General features: G+C 37.7%; 3 protein-coding genes across 7 annotated transcripts in view; 2 read left to right on the forward strand and 1 right to left on the reverse strand.

Annotated features, from left to right (window-relative positions):
* Positions 1-7,143, reverse strand: part of LOC137965693 (phosphatidylinositol 4-kinase alpha 1-like) — a 45,182-nt gene extending 38,039 nt beyond the window's left edge. For all 3 annotated transcript variants that reach the window (XM_068812007.1, XM_068812006.1, XM_068812005.1), the window contains exons 1-3: positions 5,980-7,143; positions 3,360-3,701; positions 3,109-3,270 (exon numbers count right to left, since the gene is read on the reverse strand). In XM_068812007.1, coding sequence (XP_068668108.1) covers positions 3,109-3,270; positions 3,360-3,701; positions 5,980-7,002 — 1,527 coding nt within the window. In that variant the 5' untranslated portion in view covers positions 7,003-7,143. The remainder of the gene's footprint in view (positions 1-3,108; positions 3,271-3,359; positions 3,702-5,979) is intronic.
* A 1,560-nt stretch (positions 7,144-8,703) lies between these two features.
* LOC137965954 (eukaryotic translation initiation factor 2 subunit beta-like) lies at positions 8,704-14,096 on the forward strand. Its single transcript, XM_068812364.1, has 10 exons — positions 8,704-8,776; positions 9,153-9,216; positions 9,320-9,428; positions 9,596-9,651; positions 9,736-9,793; positions 9,933-10,021; positions 10,120-10,265; positions 11,823-11,965; positions 12,912-12,997; positions 13,865-14,096. The coding sequence occupies exons 2-10, from the start codon at positions 9,169-9,171 to the stop codon at positions 13,940-13,942; spliced, it is 813 nt and encodes a 270-aa protein (XP_068668465.1). The 5' UTR covers positions 8,704-8,776; positions 9,153-9,168; the 3' UTR covers positions 13,943-14,096.
* A 2,251-nt stretch (positions 14,097-16,347) lies between these two features.
* Positions 16,348-20,100, forward strand: LOC137965771 (mannan endo-1,4-beta-mannosidase 6). Of its 3 annotated transcripts, none has more exons than XM_068812111.1 (6): positions 16,348-16,704; positions 16,807-17,086; positions 17,625-17,942; positions 18,516-18,727; positions 18,817-19,089; positions 19,692-20,100. In XM_068812111.1, the coding sequence occupies exons 1-6, from the start codon at positions 16,523-16,525 to the stop codon at positions 19,741-19,743; spliced, it is 1,317 nt and encodes a 438-aa protein (XP_068668212.1). In that variant the 5' UTR covers positions 16,348-16,522; the 3' UTR covers positions 19,744-20,100. The 3 variants fall into 3 exon arrangements, with proteins under 3 accessions (XP_068668212.1, XP_068668211.1, XP_068668213.1); XM_068812112.1 differs by lacking the exon at positions 19,692-20,100 and having other exon boundaries at positions 16,351-16,538; positions 16,642-16,704; positions 18,817-19,429; XM_068812110.1 differs by lacking the exon at positions 19,692-20,100 and having other exon boundaries at positions 16,350-16,704; positions 18,817-19,429.
* Positions 20,101-21,089: the final 989 nt, after the last annotated feature.

Below are 21,089 nucleotides of genomic sequence, written 5' to 3' on the forward strand. Positions count from 1 at the left end.
AGCCTCGGCAACCCCCCTGCCCCCTGGTTTTCTGAAGCTAAACGTCAACCGCAAAACCCTGGAAAACCCCAGTCCTCCTAATTTGGTGGAATTTTCAGGAATTCTAATGGTGTCAGCTTGATCTTTTACTCTAAGCCTTTGGGAGTCTCTGATTCCACTTCACCTGAGCTCGAGGCTCTCCACTAGGATCTTATCATCTTTCAGGATCACCTCTTTGGTTCTCTCATTATCAAGGGCGACTCAAGTGTGGTGATTAATTGGTGTCATCCCCTTTCCTCGAGCCTCCTTGGTGACATTGGACCACCTTTCGCAACATCAGAGACATTTGCTCATTTTTTTCTGGTTTTGGTCTCATGTACCAAGGTCAGCCAACTTTTCGGCTGACACTCTTGCAAAGAGTGGCACTTCCCTACAATCTTTTATTGTAAAGGGAATATCTCTCTAAATTTGTATTCTTGCTTTATCAATAAATCTAACCAATTTCAAAAAAAAAAAAAAAATGTGACCATTAAGGGATGGGCATTTCTTGGTGAAGACACATCAGTTATTCTCTTTCCTATTGATTCAAGGAGCTAGAATGTAGCACAAGACTACATAACGCACCCATATTAGGAAGGGGAGGGGACATGATTACAGATATGAGGTCTTGGAAAGAGGGCTGCAAAAACAGCAACTAAAGAGGGAGAAAATGAAGTTGTGAATCAACAGAGCACAAGGAGGTGAATCATGGACTCTTCCTCACTGCCACAAAGCTTGCAAGTTCGCCTAATGTTGACCATGTCACACATAACTCTTCTAATAAGGTATCAGATGGAAGGATCTTGACATACTACATGCAAAAAAAGAAATTCTTTTTTTTTTTTTGGTGGGAGGGTTAGCTTCCAAGATACGGCAGAGCCCCTTGGGCTCAATTCAGAAGTATTAAGGCAAGAAATTGTAACATGATATCATCATGAACATGCCTCTAGTATCATGTAACCAAAGAGGGAGTCCTCTCAACTATCCTAGCAATAAAATCCATCTAACATTTCAGTGAACTTTCTGACCTCATCAATTTCAGCATCATTTAGGTTCCTCCTGAAGTCCAGCACCACAAAATGAAGGTACAAGCCCATCTCCATTCTTCACCAACCAAAGAGTCGGGGTTATGGGCAGCAGGAGAGAGACCCAGGAAAGACGTCGTCGGAGAGGTCTCTCCAATCCAAAGATCTTTTGAGAATTTTACCCAGTTCTCCCTTCTAAACTTGAACCTAGTCCCCTTGATAAGTTCATCCTAGAGCTTGCAAATGACCTTCCAAAGACTGGAATCAGGGAGCTACGAACTAGAGTTGGGGATTCAATATTTTGAAATGATGATAGATCTCCAAAGACCAGTCTTCAAAGAACAAAATTTCCAGAAACACGTTGGGAGGTCTTTCTACATACAAAAATAAAAAATTCAATCTTTTTCTACTTTTATTTTTTCTGATTCTTATCAAGGGATATTACTAAAAGGCATGAAGTTACAAAAAAAGTGAGGCACAATTTTGTTTTCTTTATTTAGTAAAGCAATTACTTCAACAAACAGAGTGGTGAAGGTGACAAACTCAAGCCGTAAAAATAAGATATCAAAGAAAAGCACATCATCAAAAATCTAAAAATAATGTTTTACCCTAATTAAAAAAAAAATATCACTATTGATTTGTTGGAGCTTCAGCATTTTTTTTAAAGAGTGTTTTATTAAAGAATAAAGAAAAACAAAGACCTAGGAGGGGAGACCCCTTACAATAAGGGATTGGAGGGTGACTCTAGCCAAAGAACCAGCCTTACAATTAGAGGACCAAGGAACATGATTCCAGGAACAAACTGAAGAGAAAAGGTTACGGCTTTCAAAGAAACAGTTCCAAAGATGCCAAGGGGGTGTTTTCCTTCCGGAGCACCGAGAGATGACAACAGAAGAGTCCCTTCAACAACCAAGGGGCTTTGAAAATGGTCTTTAAAGATCTTAGGACTGTGTCTTAAAGCTTGAAGCTCGGTTGTGGTAGAATCTGACAAGCCAAGGGGGCTGGCATAGGAGGCAAGGACTGCACACGGAAGACGCCCCCAAAACCTGTTGGACCCAAAACCTGTTGGACCTGGGTTCCCAAGAGGAGAGCCATCAAAATTTAGTTTGATGGTATCTCCAAAGGGGGGAAAGTAAAGTGACTGGCTTTTGACGGGAAAGATTTGCAACAGAAGACCAATTGTTCCTCAAGGAGCTGCCGCTCACGTCATTGAAAAGCCTTGAGCGTAAGGAGCCAAGAGACGATGCCCTCCCTTATTCTGTCAACACTTGTAGTCCAAAAGGTGGAGGTATTGTTGAAGATTCTTTAATTTCTCTCAACCAAATGAACCAAGAAATGTAGACAGTGCACAACCTCAGCATGATCCTTCAAAGAAAGGGGAAGGGCGATCCGAGGCATATATGCACGAGGCTTTGAAAATGGTTGGAGCTTCAGCATTAATGTTAATGAACACCACAATGCGCTGAGAATTACATTCAGAGTAGATTCTGTATTCTAGCTTTACCACTTCTCTATGAAGAAAATCTTCTCAAAAATGATAAAGTGATAAATTACACTACAGAAAACTAATATGGACAAGATTGCCCAAAAAGCAGACAAGTAAGAAAATTTAAGACAAATAATCAAATAGCTGATTTTTTTGGAAAGACAAACAAATGATTGGTTACTTTCTACTTAAAGGAATGCTAATTTCTTTATAACATGCCATTCTTTATAGAGGGACTTGCCACAAGCTCTAAATTTCAGTGACAAGTTGGTCAGTTAATGATTGCTAATACCATAAAAATCTAAATGAGATAGGCAGATTACAGGATAGTTAATTTTTTTGAATCACCACACCATAGGAGAAATGCACTTCTAACTCTATTAAAATAAAAAAATAATCATGTCACTATTCAAAAACAACATGTTCATGTCTTCATCTTATTAAAAATCAAGTCTTTAATACAAAGCTCCTCACAATTGGAGTTTCTTAAGCCATGTGACCAAGTGGCTTCTTTCAGACCATTAAGAACCCATCCCGTGGAAAAGATGTTTCATCAATTATTAATGGTAAAGGACAAACCTGTTCCTCATAATCATTTCGTTCACGAATACTTGAAGCTAAACCCATGATAAAAGTATCAACAGGAGCCCTGTCTTTGCTCCACCCAAATTCAATAATTTCACAACTTGTCTTTGCAACACTCTCAAACATCGCCCCTAGGTTGCTTCCCCATGTGTCAGCCTGTTCAATAAGCTTAAAATTACACAAAACAAACTAACTTAATACTACTAAGCAATAACAAAAAACTACTACTTAGACAGAATGTCTACCTGAGCACATGTGGTTAGAACAAGAAGTTTAAGGCGCATAAGCAAAACACGTAGCAACTGGCCCCCACGTGTAACAACCACCTGAGCGATTCCACTCAGCAATGAACTAAATAGTTCTTCACATATCTTTAACTTTCTCCAGGAAGAAAGTATGCAAGCTTCAGCTGCATCAAGAAGCAATGCAAGGGTGCCACGCAACAACATTTTGGCATCCTTCCCATCTGAATCCAAGGAAAGAAGACTTTTTACTTGCACCACGGTTGCCGATTGACAGGCGGATAACTTGGCATTAATTCTAGTTTTTAGTTGAGGACCCTGTTCTCTCCAGTCACGCTTTCGTATCTGCACAGAATCAACAGACAATAACACTCAGAAAAATCATGAAGGTTAATTTTATATCTAGATGTAAAACTACTCCAGAAGGCTCAGTAAGGATGCTTAATCAAATGCATGCTTTGCTAACTGATTGGTGGGCCTTTTTTCCCTTTCATTAAAACAGGGAGCAAATGTAAAGTACATGGAATCACATTTACTTGTGCATGTCACTGGATCCTATGTTTTATTTTAGATAGATTAACATCAACTTGTGAAAAGGGTTATTTGGAAAAAGTCATTCAGCAATGACAACAACCAAAAAGTAGATAGGTGTGACCAACACGAGTAAGTTTTCATTTACTAAAGCCACTCTTTGTGCAGTAAAAGGGGACAGTCATGGTATTTCAGCCACCTGATCAGTAAAAAGTCATAACTTCAGCTACACATGTCAACGGACCATACCCTTTTACAAAATAGCCACTTAGTGAGTAGAGAATAGTTTTTTTTTTTAATGGGTATTGTTTGCTCATTCAAGTACTCAACATCAACCTGATTAATTAAGTTACAAAAAAGTTTCCAGTTTACATAGCATGTATTCTCTTCAGATTTTTATCCTGGACAAGGAAGAGGTGAAACACCAGTGAAACAGGGCACAACCTATGAGACATATTTGAAGCACAAATGCTATTGCCTATCGTATGAACCAACCATAAAACAGGCTAAGTTACAACTTCACATACAAACCAAGTGAAGCCAGTGAAGAAAGTATCAAATACTTGAGCCTGAACCTTATTTTTTCTTTTGAAATGGTAAAAGGCTTTTTCATTAAAAAACAATAAAAGAATACAAGAGGGAAGGAAACCCAGCCCTGAAATTACAGAGGAAGGGAGTTCCTGCCAACAAGGGGTAGCTGGGAAACACCTTTTGCTAACGGAATGCCAACCCATTGGCTGACCAAAGAGTGTGGATCCACTCAGCCAACCAACCCAAAGAAGTAAAGTGAATTTCATCAAACATGTGTCTCATCTTCCACGCCTGAGGCTTGTGCGTAGCAAATCAAGATATTACTACTGCTGAATCCCCATCACTAATCACTGTTGCTGATAAAATTTGGGCACAGAGACAGAATCCAGTAACAAAGACCGAGAATGATAGCAGCACCACTTCAATTTTTAAATGACTTCCTCATTTCATGGGTTTGACTCTCAATCTAGAGAATGATATATTCAATATCAATCATGTGTCCACTATTATTTCGAAAAAAAAAAATTAACAGAATATTAACTCAAAAGCCAGCAATTTATCAATGGAATTATATGACACCTGAGTTTATCTTCATTATTTACTAAGAATGAAATTAAGAGTACCTGGCTTGAACTATCCAGACATGCAGCCTGGAGTTAACTTCCAATTTTCAATTTTACTACTTTTCCTGAAGTTACTTATTTCCCTCAAACTAGGAAGTGGAAATTTCTTTAAGAAATGAGAGTAATAAAAAAATCTACTTAAGAAACAACTTGTATCAAAATGCTTTCAAATAGAGAATCCACAGGCCCTCAAAAAAGAGTTCCCCATGATGAATTCAGTCTTCTCCCAAAACTGTCTACCGAAAACAGATTATTTGATTCGCAAGACAGGGATCCAAACTCCAATTACAGTTTACTCAGACAGTAACAGAAGATTATTAATCAAGCAAGTGCAAGGATATGACCACACTTCTCATTCAAAAGATCACTCAAATATGGTATACATGGTCCAGAAAGAGTTCAGTCACTACGGTCAGCTGAGCATTTCCACAGTCACACCATTACATTTCCAACTTGGCATGCTTATTGCACACAGCGTTATGATCGACCCTTTCATATATTGGTATATCATTAGTTTTGGAAGTGTCTTAATGTTTCAAATCCCATATCCCCGATAGACGTTTCATCTTATTCAAATGTTAAACTTAGTTTGCACTGATCTCACATAATAGTAGAGAGACGTGGATGTGTATCCCCTTGGACAAAATAACTTTCTATCATGAAGCCCCTTACTCCATGATTGCACGAGGAAGGTTGACAAATGCACTTCATCACAAACTTAAGACTGTCAGCACTGTTCAAAAGTGATTTTAATTTCGTGGATGTGCCTGTTGTCATCTACATGTCCCGTATAATCTCTTGGTTGTAATCTTGAAGCATAAGAAAAATTTCAGTTGGGGAACAATGATAAAAACGTCATAGGTAATACACCACTCGACTTGGTGACTGACACTTTCAAACTTTGCATTCCCCCAATGTGAAGTGAGAACAACATTTACCTTGAGGAACGCTGGCAAGGATCTGAGCTGCTTTTCTGTCACTGACCTAATCTGTTTCAAATATCCCGACTTAACCTGACTTTTATCCAAAATATGTGCAAATAACTTAAAGGCAACCTCCTGCTTCTCCAATCCCTCGATGGATTCCTCCTCAAAAGCAACTACGTTTTGTCTTAACTGGGCCGCTCCGTCATTACTTCCAAAAGGCATACCCAACTGATCCAAACTGCTTCTCCCAGCAAGGCCACCATTTCCATTGCTCAGCCTCTTAGAAGACACCTCGTCGTCCGTCGTAGCGGAATCCCTATGCTTCTCTTTCCCCTTCCCTTTCGAAGACGGGGTAGTCGCCGCACTGGAAGTTACAGACCCGTCTCCGCCATCGCTCCTGGGACTCGAGTCACTGTTCGACTGCATTGACATCATCGCACTCGCTGACAAACCAGACGAAGACGTTTCCCTTGGCGAAGTCAGACTTTCATCAGCTGCAGATACGAAATGATCAAGAAGAGAGCTAAGTAGACGATCGACCTGCGCCGGCGGCAGAGGTGGACAGTGCCGAGCCACGGCGAAGAGAAACGCCCTTGCGATCTCAGGCGAGGACTCGCCGGCATTGCCGAGTGCCGTCGCGAGAACCTCAGAGACAAGGGGACCCACCGCGGCAGCGAATTCCGGAGAGAGCTCCGTGGCCGTGGAGACATAATCGAGGAGATCAGCGAAAAAGGAGGCAACGTTGTCGACAGAGAGGGAAGCCGGAAAGAAAGACGGATGAAACGAAACGGAACCGAAAAAGGAAAGAACCACATTCTCTGGAATGGGCGATTTCTGTCCGTTTCCACCCGGCCCCGCTCCCTTACCATAAGATTTCGACAAAAACCGCGCCGTCGCCAGAAGAGCGTGGAGATGAGACCGCGAGAGGCGCTGAGATCCGGCCTGCGGACACCTGGAACAGAGCCATGCCAGCTTGTCTCCAAATGCAACCGGATTCTGGGCGATGAGATCACATAGCTCCGTCAGCGATTCCATGACCTTGCAGCGAAGAAAAACGCGATCAACCGGAAAAATTAAACCTCCAAATAAATAATTCAGACAGGGAAATGCCGCAGGAGACGAAGAAGAGAAGAAGGGTTAGCTTCTCCTGCGCTTCATTGTGTCCATTTCCTCTCTTTTTCGGTGTCGATATTTTCTATAGAACTCCGTCTCCTGCGTCGACGCGAGTTGACGAGGCGAGTTGACAAATCGGTCGAGTTTGACTGTCCCAACAAGTGAGTTTCGTGTTTGACAGGTTTTTTAAAAGTCAAAAGTCTAAACCGCTCAAACTGTTCGTACGTGCCGAGTTCATGGACCAAATGAATGCACACGTGAGTCCCACGTGCGGTTGATGATTTATGAATCATGATAATTAGAATTTGAAGCTTGTTTCACTTTTTAATAGATTATTTTTTTAATTAATGCATTTTAAATTTAATAATAATAATAAATATAAGGAGTTATATTCTAATAATAAATAAACAGTATTATAATCTAACAAGATTTTAATAAAACTCTCAAAATTTTAGATGTTATCTTCCTCGACTTCCTCGTCTTCTTTAAATCTAAATAAATACAATTACAATAAATTGGGAAGTTGTATCTACAGTTGAGTGATAACTGATAAACTCGATAATTTAAACCATTGTGCTACCCAGGCACCATATTTTATAAAAGAATAGTCACAAGCGAACCTATTTGATTTGGTCGAGTTTTTTCTTATGCCGACAAAGGTAAAGGAAAAAACTCTAAAATAGAACAAAAAAATACAAAGAAGATGGTTCTAAAGGTTTAATAAAGGGAAGAACACCCTTTACATCCTTTCCATTAGAAGAGTGAAAGAGTATTTTTTTGTTATTCAATCGAAATATTTTATAAACAAATCTTTTTATTTTATTTTTTAAAAATTATTAAAAAATATCTAAAACCTTTTTGTTTTCAAATTGATGCCTAGCATCCATATCTTCATAAAATTTTATAGTTTTTTCATAGTAAAAAATGAAGGCATAATTCAATGTAAACGAAAAAATATATCATTAATTTATATACATATTTTTTGAACAATTTCCTATAATATTGGAAATGTCTATAAATTAGGTTGAAACCACCTTAAAAACCATTCAAGCTCTTATTAAATTGGTCCGCTTTACTTAATCATCCTTATAATTAGAGCTTAATTTAAAAAATTAATAGTAAAACACCTTCTTATGATACATAAGCTTCAACATGACCATAAGCAATACATATTAAAATAAAAAGTAAATATATTTTTTTATTTTAATAAAATATTTAAGAATTTTGATAGAACCCCGTAATTTATATGTCGATAGTATTTATTTTTATGCAATTCCATAAACTTACATGTGGATAATACTTTTTTGCATGTAACCCCATATTCTATTTTGTCTATAGTGCTTCATTTCATGCAACCATTTGATAGATTTGTCAGTAATGCTTCCTTTCATGTAAAAAATACCTCATAATTTTTTGGTTTAATAGAAATTTAGTCAATTTATATTTACATTTTTAGTGATATTAATGTAAAATAAAATCGTGTGTGGGTAATTCTATAATATTCCAAGAGTAAGTGGTTTTTATACAATAAACTGATTTATTCCCGGTTCGACCGGACCGCTGGTCCGATTTTGCCAATAAATAGGCGAATCCACTGCGCATTTGGTTCTCTTACGACAAAGCGAGTGTCCAGTCTCTCCTCTGATAAGCTCATCTGCTTCTCGGCGGTGCGGCGGGCAGACTTCGAACGTCAAAGGTGTTACCCGAATCTGGGTTAATATGTGATTTATGATGCATTTTTTTTTCAATCGATTGCTGATTTTAGGGTGTTTTTGAATCATATGTTTAAAAAACGTGGCGTTGTCCGAGTTCTATTTGAGAAGCTTCTGCGTGCTTTGTCAAATTGATTTTATCATTCATTTAGGTTAGGTGTTTTGGCTTCTTCGTGTTAGGATTTTTTTTCCTGAGTTTATATATTATATTAATTTATATTAATCAAACACGATACTTTTTTACATTTTTTTCGGTATTTTTTAAATGTTTTTGTTTTCTTTTGTCAAGACAATCTCTAAATCAATGTTTGTATGCTGATTTCCATTTCGGTTGTTTTGTTTGTTTTTTTTTTTTTTCAGGGTCTTGCTTCAGATAATGGCCGCAGAACCTCCTCCAGTCGATCTCAAGGATGATGTGGCAGAAGTCAGTTTTTTTTTCCTTAAGCCTACTATGTATACGTTTCATTTGTTTGTTTGTTGTTTCCTCTTCTAATAGTTGTAAACCTTCGGGCGTCGTTATTTTTCAGCTTGTCCCATTCGATCCTACTAAGAAGAAGAAAAAGAAGAAAGTTGTAATTCAGGACCCTGCTGATGATTCCGTGGATAAGCTTGCTGAAAAAACAGAAAATTTGTCAGGTTCACTTGACTGACTTTTATTTTGTTCAAATTTTCATATGTCTAGGAAACTACACACTAATATTTCTTAAATGTCTTATCGTATCGAAACTGTGTTAGCCTTCCATTTCTGTAATATTTTTGTTCTTATTACTCATAAAGAGCGGAATTATTGTGCAATTGAGCAGTGTCTGATGGGCTTGAGTCTAACTTTACTGGCATGAAGAAAAAGAAAAAGAAAGCGGTAAGTTGGCCGGGAAGTAACCAATATGCAAGATAACTGTGTTATACATTAGTTTATCTTCTTACTTCTGTTGAATTGTTTCAGGTGGAGACAGATTTTTTCAATGATGAGAATGGTGAGACAGGTGGAGATGATCTTGATGGTAAGAAGCTTAATTATGTAAAATGTCTGAGATCTATAGTATAATGACAAATTTCAAGTCTCTTGACCTTTTTTATTAAGTAGAGGTTCCATTTAGGTTATGTCTTTATCATCCTTATATGTTATTTTCAATTGGATAGACCATATCGGAGAGGACGAAGAAGGCATTGTGTTGGAACAAACTCGGTATCCCTGGGAAGGCAGTGACAGGGATTACAAGTATGAAGAGGTTTGGCTTCTTTGGACCTGTTAAGTGTTTCAACTATTTACGCTACACTATTTTTTAGATATTTCTCATTTTAATATCGTACTTTTATTTTGATTCAGCTTTTGGGTAGGGTGTTCAATATATTGCGTGAGAACAATCCGGAGCTTGCCGGTGATAGGCGTAGAACAGTGATGAGGCCCCCCCAGGTTCTTAGAGAAGGCACAAAGAAGACAGTGTTTGCCAACTTCATGGACCTTTGCAAGACGTATGTTTTAGTTCCTTTTCTTGACATTAATTATATGAGTTTATAATCAGTCTCTTGAATAATGTAGCTTCCTAATTCGATTTTACGGAGAAAAAATATATTTTTCGGTGCTGCTTTTTCCTTTTCAGTTTATTTTGTGTCTTCTTGCAACATCTCATTGTACCAACTTGAACAACTTGACATAACTTTGGTTCTGGTTGCATATCTCTCTTTTTGTCTTGCTCTGTACCTTTTCCTGATGTTTAACGGGCATCCTAATAGATATGCTCTGGAGGTGAGCTATTGCTGGTTAACTATGTTTTTATCATTTTCATACTTCTACATTTTTCTATTGTTTGCAATGTTTAAACCATATCTGTTTTTTTTTTTTTTTTGTGCTTCCTTATGCTCCATGTCTTCTTAATTATTGTTTGCTGGTTGGAAGCTATGGGTCTTGCATGGTCAAGCTGATTGACAACTTAGCAAAAAAAACATATAGAAAAAGAGATTCACACTGAGGATTCCGTGGGCCATTTTGTTATGCAAGATTCTGCTGAAGCGTTTACAGTAAAATAGTGGAGGCTGGAAGATACCAAATCATAACATGAATTGCAATCTTTTTGGTGAAGAGCATATTTTTGAAAACTCAAGGAACTCGTGAGGCTAAGAATAGATTCCTCTTACAGCAAACTGAACACCCACCATTTGACAATCCTGTTTAAAGACAAGCTACCAATCAGTATCCACCTTTGCTGCCTGTCACTCAGTTTGCTGCCTCCTGTCATCCCTCACCCTTGACAGCCTACAATGCCGCTTACTGTTTATCATGTAGTCAACATTGTTGGGCAACTGGGAAGATACCATTTGATAAAACAGTGGTGCTCGATCAATTTGTTTAACCCAACCATGTAAAGAGAAGAGGTGAGTGTTGTGTCTGTTGAGAATTCCAGGTCTCAAGGTTTTCAGAATCAATTCCATATTCAAAATTCTTGTCAAAATCCATGCAATATCAACCTCACCTTCATAACCCCAAATCAAATTCCACGTAATTCCAATCGAACCCAGAATGATTATTTCTATTCCAGGAGCAAGTCAGACCAAATTCATCAACAGCATAAAAGCTCTTGTTGATGAAGGGTCGGTGCCAATTCTTCTAATCTGTTGCTTCAACCAAGTCCCTCGCCCAGTGGTCATGCTGGTTCTTTTCTTTTCCTTGTCATTAAAATCACACTTTAATGAAAGAATGTTATTTCAATTCGCACAGATTTGGCTGGATCTTCTTGGACTTTGCAGAAAATTTAGATGCTTATGAATCTTTTTGGTTATAATCCGGTACTTGGTTTGCAATTTTTTTCTCTGTGGCTTAGGTTTAGCTAATAAGGCACTAGAAGAGATTGTTTTTGGCCATCTCTGGATGCTTGATAGATTTATTTTTTCTCCCAATAGAGTTTCCTTGTTTATGACGAAGTGTCATTTCATAAAATCCATATGTTGGTTTTGTGGGGGCATACCAATTTTTTTATGTGTTGTTTTTCTTTCTTTGTTTGACAATGATTTGTATTTCTTGCAAATTGACAGAATGCACAGGCAGCCAGAGCATGTCATGAACTTCTTACTAGCTGAAATGGGAACGAGTGGTTCTCTTGATGGACAACAAAGATTAGTTATTAAGGGAAGATTCGCTCCTAAGAATTTTGAGGGGATTCTACGAAGATATATCAGTATGTTTCTTTATTTTTATTTCCTTGCATCTTGCCATGGTGAACAATTCTCATGAAATCTTTATGTTTGTCTCACTAATTTATACTCTGAAAGGTAATTTGAATTTCTTTTACTGCAAAGATTTATGATTCTTTAAATCAAATGATAGTTTGAACTTAAGGAGGCAGTAGTTAGGCTCAAGTCTCACAGGCAGGCATCTTGGGTGAATCCAACCGATCTAAAAAAGAAAACTTGTGGGAGATCCACTCTTGTAAATATTCAAAATTGTATTTTAGTCATTTTTTTCTTTTTTATCATTTTTAGATTTATTTGCTGTCCTGCTTGTATTCTTTGTAGCTTTGTATTAGCCACATGGTTTTCCATTTGGTCTAATTAAGGTTCTCACGTTTATCCAAATATATATATATATACATGATTGCTGGAATTCTCTATCCTTTTTTTTTTTTCCTTTTGTTAAATGCAAGATCTACTTGTTTATTAGATATCCTGCAACATAACCAATAAATGAAGTATGGAAATCCTCATATGGTAGGATGCTTACTCTGAGTACAGTCTACTGGGTCTGCTCATGGTGGATAACCATCATATGACATCAATCATGTATATTTACTTTATCCTTTTTAGTTTCTGCTTCCTAATGATCTCGCTCATGTTGGTTAAAGATAGGCCACGTAGCAAACGTTTCAATGTCTTTGGATGCTTGATATAAAAGCCATTCACTACGTCTAAAGTTGTGATAAATTAGTGTCTGGTTTGCATTCCAGGGTTCAAGTTTGCCACAACTTCTTTTCTTGGCAACATGAAAACCTTTTTGCTGTATGCCTAGAGTAGTCTTCTTATTTTAGGATGGCTAAAAGTTTGTTCTTTTTTTCTTTTGAAACACAGACAAATCTGTTATTAGTTTCTCTATTTTATACACCTTTGACAATTTATATATGTTGTCAGACGAATATGTCATTTGCACTGGCTGTAAAAGTCCGGACACTATACTCTCAAAGGAGAACCGTCTCTTCTTTCTTCGATGTGAACAGGTATAAAGTTTTTGCTCTTCTCCCAGCATAATAGTAATACATTGATCTTTATTGTTTTTTTGTTGCATATTCTTTTCTTTATTTGGTTTGGGTGGTGGTGGGGGGTTGTTGGCTATGTGATAAACTTCAAAGTAGATTCTCACATAATCTGGCACTAATTAGATTTGCTATTTCTCATCTTGACAGATAATCAGGTATATGTACAATGATGAAACTTACACGAACATTTAATGGCTCAGAATAGGTTTATGGGCGCATTTTCTTTTTCAACTGTTGTTCTAAATGCAATGGACATTCTTTGATTGAGCCTTTGACACACTGGGAGTCGTGGGCCTGTGATATCAAATTTCAAGAAAGAGTGCAATTGATCAACCCTTTAAAATTTTTGTCCTTGTCTGGAGTGCTGCATTTCTTTCTTACGCATGTTAAGTCATTACCAAAAATAGATACAAGTTAGAAGATTCATGTTATTTTCTGTTAAAGTTGGGTGGGCAACTCTCAGAATGATGAGTCAAAGTAAGTTAGAAACTTTCTTCTAAATTAATAAACACAGGATCTTTACAAACCAAACGAGGAAGTGTTCTCAACATCTTCTTTGGCTCTTGGACAATTTAACTTGAAATGTCAAACCTATGTACAACCAAAAAATTGTGGGACTTTCCTTAACAATGTGGTTAAAAATGTCGAACCCATACACACACGAGCTACTAAATAGAAAAGGAAGTGTTGGATTCAATATACTCACTGTCAGTAAATCTATATATCTGAATTGGAGGCATAATAGAGTGAAGCATTAACATGGATATCAAAGGGCTTGTTCTTTCTTCATTATTCCTGGAATTCAAATTTTCTTATTGTTTGATGCAGTGTGGTTCCTCACGATCTGTGGCACCCATCAAGACTGGTTTCGTTGCACGTGTTGGACGTCGCAAAGCTGGGACTTAGTAATCCTGACGTGTCTCTATGAGTTTATATGGGTATTATGTTCTGTAAACCAGGCTATGCTAAAACAGTCTAAGCCTATGATTTTGGTGTCTTTTGATGAAATGAGAGCGAGGGGGATGATTTTGTTTTGCGAGTAAAAACTTCTTGTGTTGAAGTTGATTGTTTGCTCCTCTTTTCATTTTGTTGCCTCTTGGCTGTTTTCCTTGCAGGGCTGCACTCTCCAGCAAAAAGAAAACTGGGGGGTAAGAAAATCGGAAAAAAAGGAAGAAGGAGAGAAAAGGTAAAAAATTATGAGAGAAAAGGAGAAAAAAGAGAACTTAAAACGGGAAAGGTAACCAGAGAGAGAGTCTGCCTGGAGTGGAAACCGTTGTATCTTTAGAATAGCTACTCGTTGTCTCTTATTAGAAGTGTTCGAAAAGAATCCAAAAGTAGGCACGTTACGTGGGTCTTTCCTGCTGTGTTTATTGCTGTATATGCCACGTTTTGTGAGAATTGCCTGTGGCGAGGTTAGTGTCTCTTGTTTGCCAGTACTCTAAAACCTCTATTTAGGTGAAGAACTCCCCAGAGGCTTTGCCACTCATTGCTCTAGCAAAGCAGACACCTTCCCTGCCATTCTCTCCGAGACATTTTCTGCATGGAGATCTCTCCCACTGGGTAAATTCTTGCCCTTCTTTCTTTATTTGTTTAAATTCGTTGCCCTGTGCTGTTGCCAAAGTTTTATATCTCAATGTTTGGTATGAGATATCTGACCCTTTTGGGAGGTAGGAGGGGGGAAGGAAGGGGAGAGGGAGCCCTAAATATCCGAGATCCGGGGTAGAACTTTGGTTTTCTACTACTGCTGTGATCAGAGAGCTGAGAGGAAGAAAAATTAAGAAGTTTCCCGCATGTTTTTAGTATGCCAACTGAGTAAATATTATTACTCATGGTTTTCCACTGAGGATTAAGACTCGACCTGGATTCGTGAAAATTAAGGTAGGGTTGACACAACCCTAGTAAAGGGCTGGACTCGAGGTGGATTGGAGTGGACTTGTTCGAAACTGAAGGGGCAAGTCCGCTTCCCAACCCAACTTCTCGCCTTAAAAATTTAGCTCAGCTTGTGGAAGTTGTTTCCTTGAGGCCTATTTGAAACCCATAGAAAAGAAAGAAAAAACGGAAGAGTAAAATATTTTCTGTTGTTTGGCAGTAGAGAATCATTGAGAGAAAAAAAAATAAGAGAGAAAATCATTTTCTTTTAGTTAATAAATTTTCTCTCACAATATTATGGAATTTTGGGAGAAAATAAAAGAATAGAAACTTGAGAGAAAATTTTAATCATAAAAAAATTTAAATTTATTAAAAAAATTTATTTTTTATTTTTCACATATATCCGAACAAGAAAAAGTATATTTCTCCTCCGCTTTCTCTCTCATTTTCCATGGGTATCTAAACAAGAGATAATTTTTTTTTTCTCTTTCTCTTACGGCATTCACTTTTCTCTCTCTCCTGTAGTAAGGTTTAGTATGTTAATTTAAAGTTGAGATAGAAGATGATACTATTTAAACTTATTCAACTTAAATTTCTTAAGAGAACCTCGTGCACTAACTATATAGGCTTTGTTTTACTAACATAGCCATTTAACACATTAAAAATTGTATTAGATAACCAATTAGTATTCTACAAGTGATTGAATTTTTTTTTTATGTATATACCATGTTGAAATACGTAGTCGATCTCATGAAATTATGTTTTGTTAGTGATCTCATTGTTTGCATCTAAGAATTGAATTTTTTTCATACAACATTTTCCCAATCACTAGCATAGGGTTAGTTGTAACATTTATGTGGCACTTGATGGAGTTTGATATGTCAAAAATAGTAGATGATTGCCTAAGTGAATACAAAGAAGACAATATGAAACAATTATCCAAAACTATGAAGTTTAAATCTTCTTCCACAATAATCATGAATTAAATTGTAATCCTCTTATCAACATCAAATGTTACTTCATATTGATTGATTTTCGTTTCCTTGTCTCTCTCTATGATGAGACATCCCAAAATTTGAGATGCCGAAACTCATATTGAATAATTATTCTAAATTAACATAACAAATAGTCGATTGGAGGATCGGAGGATCATCGTTTCAGAAAATTTCATCGAAGAATCGTAATTTATGCATCAGTTTATCGATAAATGTAATTTTTTTAATTATAAAATAGAGATAATAGTTTAAGTGCAATAAATTAATTTTTCTAATTTTTTTTGGTAATTGGTTATTAATTTTGGCAGTGATTCTGGTTAAGAAATCTCACGTCTCCATTGGGCCTTACCTTGACTTGGGGTACAGGAGAGAAATGAATGCTCTGGTGTCTGGCTCTTCACAACCACCGCTTCCTTCTCTGTTTCTCTTTCTTCATTTCGTTCTCAAGGCAAGCAACAAAGGAGAAAAAAAGAAGCAAGAGACATAAATAAACCTGTCTTCGCTTCAAAGCAAGTGAGCATCTTCCCATTCCGACACTCTTTCGTGATTTGCACTGCCTTCCTCTGCGTATAGATATGTCCATTCGGAATTCAAGAACTGGTTCAGTGACTGATCTTCATCCATGGCTGCCTACCCCAGTAACCACTTTTCTTCTTCTCTGTTTATCTCGTTCAAACTCCTCTCAGCGATTCTCTTGCTGGGTTCTATCACAAAAGTTAACTCCCAACATCTCCTTGTCAGTGAAACCGGAGAGCTGGTCACGATGGAGGAATCGCATTCGATGTTCTCTGGCAGAAATCATGGGTACCCATTAAATGCCAGACGGGGAAAAAAAAGAAGAGAAACAATGCATTCGTTTTTGAATTCCTTGTTGTTTATTATTTTCATTTTGCATCTTTTTGACAGGGTGTTTGGCTTTGATGGAGCTGAAGCTGGTGAATGGGGGATGGTGGGGAAGAAGGGGAATCAGTTTGTGATAAACGATCAGCCATTTTATGTTAATGGTTTCAATACTTACTGGCTGATGATCTTCGCCGTGGACCTGTCGACCAGAGGGAAGGTGAGTGACGTCTTCAAGCAGGCGTCTTCCGTGGGTCTGACCGTATGCAGGACTTGGGCTTTCAATGATGGCGGTTGGCGAGCGCTTCAGAAATCGCCTTCGGCTTACGACGAGGATGTTTTCAAGGTTGGTGTGAAGTCTCTTTCATTCTCTTAAAATACGATTCGTTGGTTAACTATACTATTAAGCAATTTATCGCCGAAACGTATCGGGTATCCAAAATTCCGATACATATCGGAGTGTATCGGAATATACACGGGGTAGGATTCATGCTTAGAGTGGAGTCTGATTTATGGTGGAATCTACATGGCGGATTACAAGCTCCCATTCCCTGCGGTTGCCAAAACAGAGTGGAAGGATCGATCGGATGCTCCTCCTTGTCGTGTTCGTTAGGAGGGATGACCTGCCTGACCAAGCTGGGTAAATTAGTTCGTCGGTCAAACTGGCAAACGCAGCCAGGTCAACTGGGTGTTTGCTCTTCCACGGGTTTTCCTCTAATACGATCCCGGCAGGGGGACTGGTATTTATAACTCTAGTTTCTATTAATAGTGGTGATAATGGAATTATTAAGGCTAAGCCTCCATTGTAGATAACATTTCAAATGACATAATCCCTGTAATAAACTGAACCAAAACTGATGATCTTTTCTGTTTTCACGTCTCAGGCATTGGATTTTGTTGTGAGTGAAGCAAAGAAGTACAAAATCAGACTCATTCTATCATTAACCAACAACTGGGATGCTTATGGAGGCAAAGCACAGTATGTGAAATGGGGCAAAGCAGCTGGCCTTAATCTAACGGCCGATGACGACTTCTTCTCTGACTCAACGGTTAAGAGTTACTATAAGGCTCATGTTAAGACTGTTTTGACTAGGGTTAACACAATCACAAACATTACATACAAGGATGATCCAACCATCTTTGCTTGGGAGCTGATGAACGAGCCCCGGTGTCTCTCTGATCCCTCTGGGGATCGATTACAGGTTTGATGAATTAATTTAATTCAATACTCAACCTAGTTTAATACCTGTTAATTGCCATCACCATTATCACCAGACCCTTGTCTTAACTATGCTGAGGTTGTTTTGGAATTGTACTATGGACAACTTAGAAGTAAAATATCATCAAATCAATTTGTTACACATGATACATATAAAACTAGTGCTGTTCATACCGCAGTTCACTGCACTATCAAAGATATGCTTATATCAGTCTGTATGAACCATGGTTTGAAAATGGGATCTGCTGAAACCAGATCCCTGTGGACGAGACCCTTTTCAGCTACTCTAGGGTACCCAGCAATCTGGTTTCAGCATATCCCTGCACCATATTTGGTACATACACCAACCAACCTCCCTGAATTTCAAGTTGGACTTGTAAGCTTGATTGCAGAGTAAGGAAATAAGCTTGAAATCAGGTTTGAGTTCACCTTGTAGAAAGAAAGTGAGTTTGATCCTGTCAACCATGTTGGTTGGTGGCTTGTGGACAAACCCAAAATTTTTTGTTGCTCTTTTCAGCTGTGATCATCAGCTAGTTTGCTTGTGTCAAATTTTCAGGCATGGATTCAAGAAATGGCAGTTTATGTGAAAAGCGTTGACCCAGTGCACTTGGTGGAGATTGGATTAGAAGGATTCTATGGTCCTTCAACACCAAACAGAGTACAGTTCAATCCCAACACATTTGCCGAACAAGCTGGAACAGATTTTGTCAGGAACCATCAAGCCCTTGGTGTTGATTTTGCTTCTGTTCATATATATGCTGACGCATGGTACTTGTAGAGAGTAATTCCTTTAATGGCATTTGTTCACCTTCTGTACCTCATCAGTTAAACTTTTCTTCTGTTTTTCTCTGGTCAAGGTTGTCGCAGTCAATATCGAATGCTCATCTCCAATTTGTTAAGACATGGATGCAAGCACACATAGAAGACGCAGAGAAAACCCTCGGAATGCCAGTGGTGTTTGCTGAATTCGGTGTGTCGGCGAAAGATGACAATTTCAATTCTAGTTTCAGAGACACCCTATATACAACAGTTTACAAGACCATCCTAGAATCGACAAAGAAAGGAGGAAGTGGTGGTGGGACTCTGCTGTGGCAGCTATTTCCTGAAGGCACAGATTATATGAATGATGGGTATGCAATTGAGCTCTCAAAAGTTCCTTCTACTTCAAATATCATTGCTCTACAGTCAACAAGGCTTATGTTGTTCAACTCTCTGTGTGCAACAAAGTGCCACTGGAGTTGTAAGAAGAGAGATGCCGTTGAGACATTTCTCTATCATACAGATATTTAGGAGAGAGAGTGCATATTTGTATGTCTGCTATTGGCTTCACTTTGGCTTCCATAGGAGGGTTTTGGGTTTTATCAAAAGAAAGTAAGAAATGCATTGAAGAAAAGCATGGAACATCTGTAAATATTATCTTCTATGTCCATTGAAGTAAATAAAACTTTCCCTCTCCTTCTCTAATAAATTGGATCAATTTTATTAAGAAAAATGCCAACACCTAACTGATAGAATTATTTGCTGTTCAATTTTCCGAAAAACACAACAACAATTGTTGGAATTGCATAGTTATTGCCCAATGAAAGAATTGTAAGCCATGAAAGCAAGCCAAAAGCTCCTGCATATATAAGATAACTGTAGCATGATTTGCTGTGTTGATATTGAGTATGCAAATTTTTGTTATCTATTGGCTGGCCAATACAAATTATCTCACCAGTCTTCATTTTGACAGATACATCTTGTATCGGTCTCCTCAAGATCAGCCGCCGTATATGATGATATGACAAACCATATGAATTGCAACTTGATTTCCATAACTTGGCTCTCATTTTTTTGTTTCACTGATTGCATTTATCAAAGAACATCAAAGAAAAGTACTGATTGAGTCTTTAACTTTTTATTGCGAGTACATGCTCTGCAACTGGTTTACACATGGAACTTGGGAGACCTCTAATGCAATATATATCTGATCAAGGGAAGAACTAGATGTTCATGTAGGTCATAAATGACCAAGCAATAGTGGCTAAAAGAATTGCAATTCCCTTACTTCCATAAACCTTTTCAGCATTGCTTGTGATTAGGGTGCTCCCAGTAAACCCTGAAAAGCAAAAGAAGAGAAAACATAAGCCATCCATGAAAAGGAAAAGCCACTCTTTCATGACCAATTCGAAAAGGCAGACTTGATACCATTTTTGCAGCCATCTGAGATAGTGTTGTTGATATCATCAATGGTAGCTTTGTTCATGAATATGTAATCTGGCTTTACATAGTAAAGGCATTTCAGGATTGCCCTTGTGTGGTTAGAGCAGCCTGAGTTACAATAGTTGGTAGTTTGAGAACTATTTATATCCATATTTCCTTTCTTAGTCAACTGAAAATTGCCTGGACATGCCAGGGAAGTCTGTCATAGAAAAGAGAAACCAAGCTAGGGTTATCTTTTTCACAAACCGTTCTGGATTTAATTTTAGGATTTGAACCATGGGTTGTGATATTGATATAGTATACTGAATTAGGTTTCTGAAATTCGATATGTATCGATTGATACACCCCTTATCGACCGTGGTGGGATCCAAAGGTCCCAAAAAAGGGTTCAGCGATTTTCTATCGATTAGTTGGGATCGATGAATTGTACTCTTTTACTCATGTACAGGGTTTCCTTCTTGGTTTCCCCATGATGGATAGAGAGTTTTTGAGAGTTAATAGATCTAATTCCTTATTGATTCATACAGTCGATCAAGTTGTTTGAAATTTAAATACTAGAGAAGAACTGAAGAGGTGAGAAAGAAAAGAAAAGAAATAAAGCAGAGCAAAGTACTTACAATTTGTAGACATTCATAGGCGCTTCTCCACTTCTCATATGGACTCAAATTGACATTACTCAAAGGGTCCGCAAATGATCACATGTAAATTATCAAAAGAAACATAAAGAATTCAGATTAGTAAAGAAATCTAAATGAAAATTATTAGAATCCCATTTTTTTCTGTAAATTTACATATATTTCTTTTTTCTTTTTCTTCTTCTTTGTATTAATTATATTGACTAAATACATATCGGGTACCCAATAATCAAACTATAATACGAAAATAACGAAGTTTGGCATCAAAGAACAGAATCAAAACAAGTACCTTT

This window comes from Aristolochia californica, unplaced genomic scaffold (assembly GCF_029961685.1).
Source record: "Aristolochia californica isolate CCGP_79_NKW_82.1479 unplaced genomic scaffold, dmAriCali1.0.hap1 SCAF_5, whole genome shotgun sequence".
Taxonomy (NCBI): domain Eukaryota; kingdom Viridiplantae; phylum Streptophyta; class Magnoliopsida; order Piperales; family Aristolochiaceae; genus Aristolochia; species Aristolochia californica.

Bases quoted from the DNA above. Each gene is read 5' to 3' on its own strand.
- LOC137965771 (XM_068812110.1), top strand. From the start codon at position 16,523: ATGGCTGCCTACCCCAGTAACCACTTTTCTTCTTCTCTGTTTATCTCG. The intron at 17,943-18,515 runs GTTTGATGAATT...TCAAATTTTCAG, and splicing joins CCTCTGGGGATCGATTACAG to GCATGGATTCAAGAAATGGC. The intron at 18,728-18,816 runs GTACTTGTAGAG...TCTCTGGTCAAG, and splicing joins CATATATATGCTGACGCATG to GTTGTCGCAGTCAATATCGA.
- LOC137965954 (XM_068812364.1), top strand. From the start codon at position 9,169: ATGGCCGCAGAACCTCCTCCAGTCGATCTCAAGGATGATGTGGCAGAA. The intron at 10,022-10,119 runs GTTTGGCTTCTT...ATTTTGATTCAG, and splicing joins GGGATTACAAGTATGAAGAG to CTTTTGGGTAGGGTGTTCAA. The intron at 10,266-11,822 runs GTATGTTTTAGT...GCAAATTGACAG, and splicing joins TTCATGGACCTTTGCAAGAC to AATGCACAGGCAGCCAGAGC.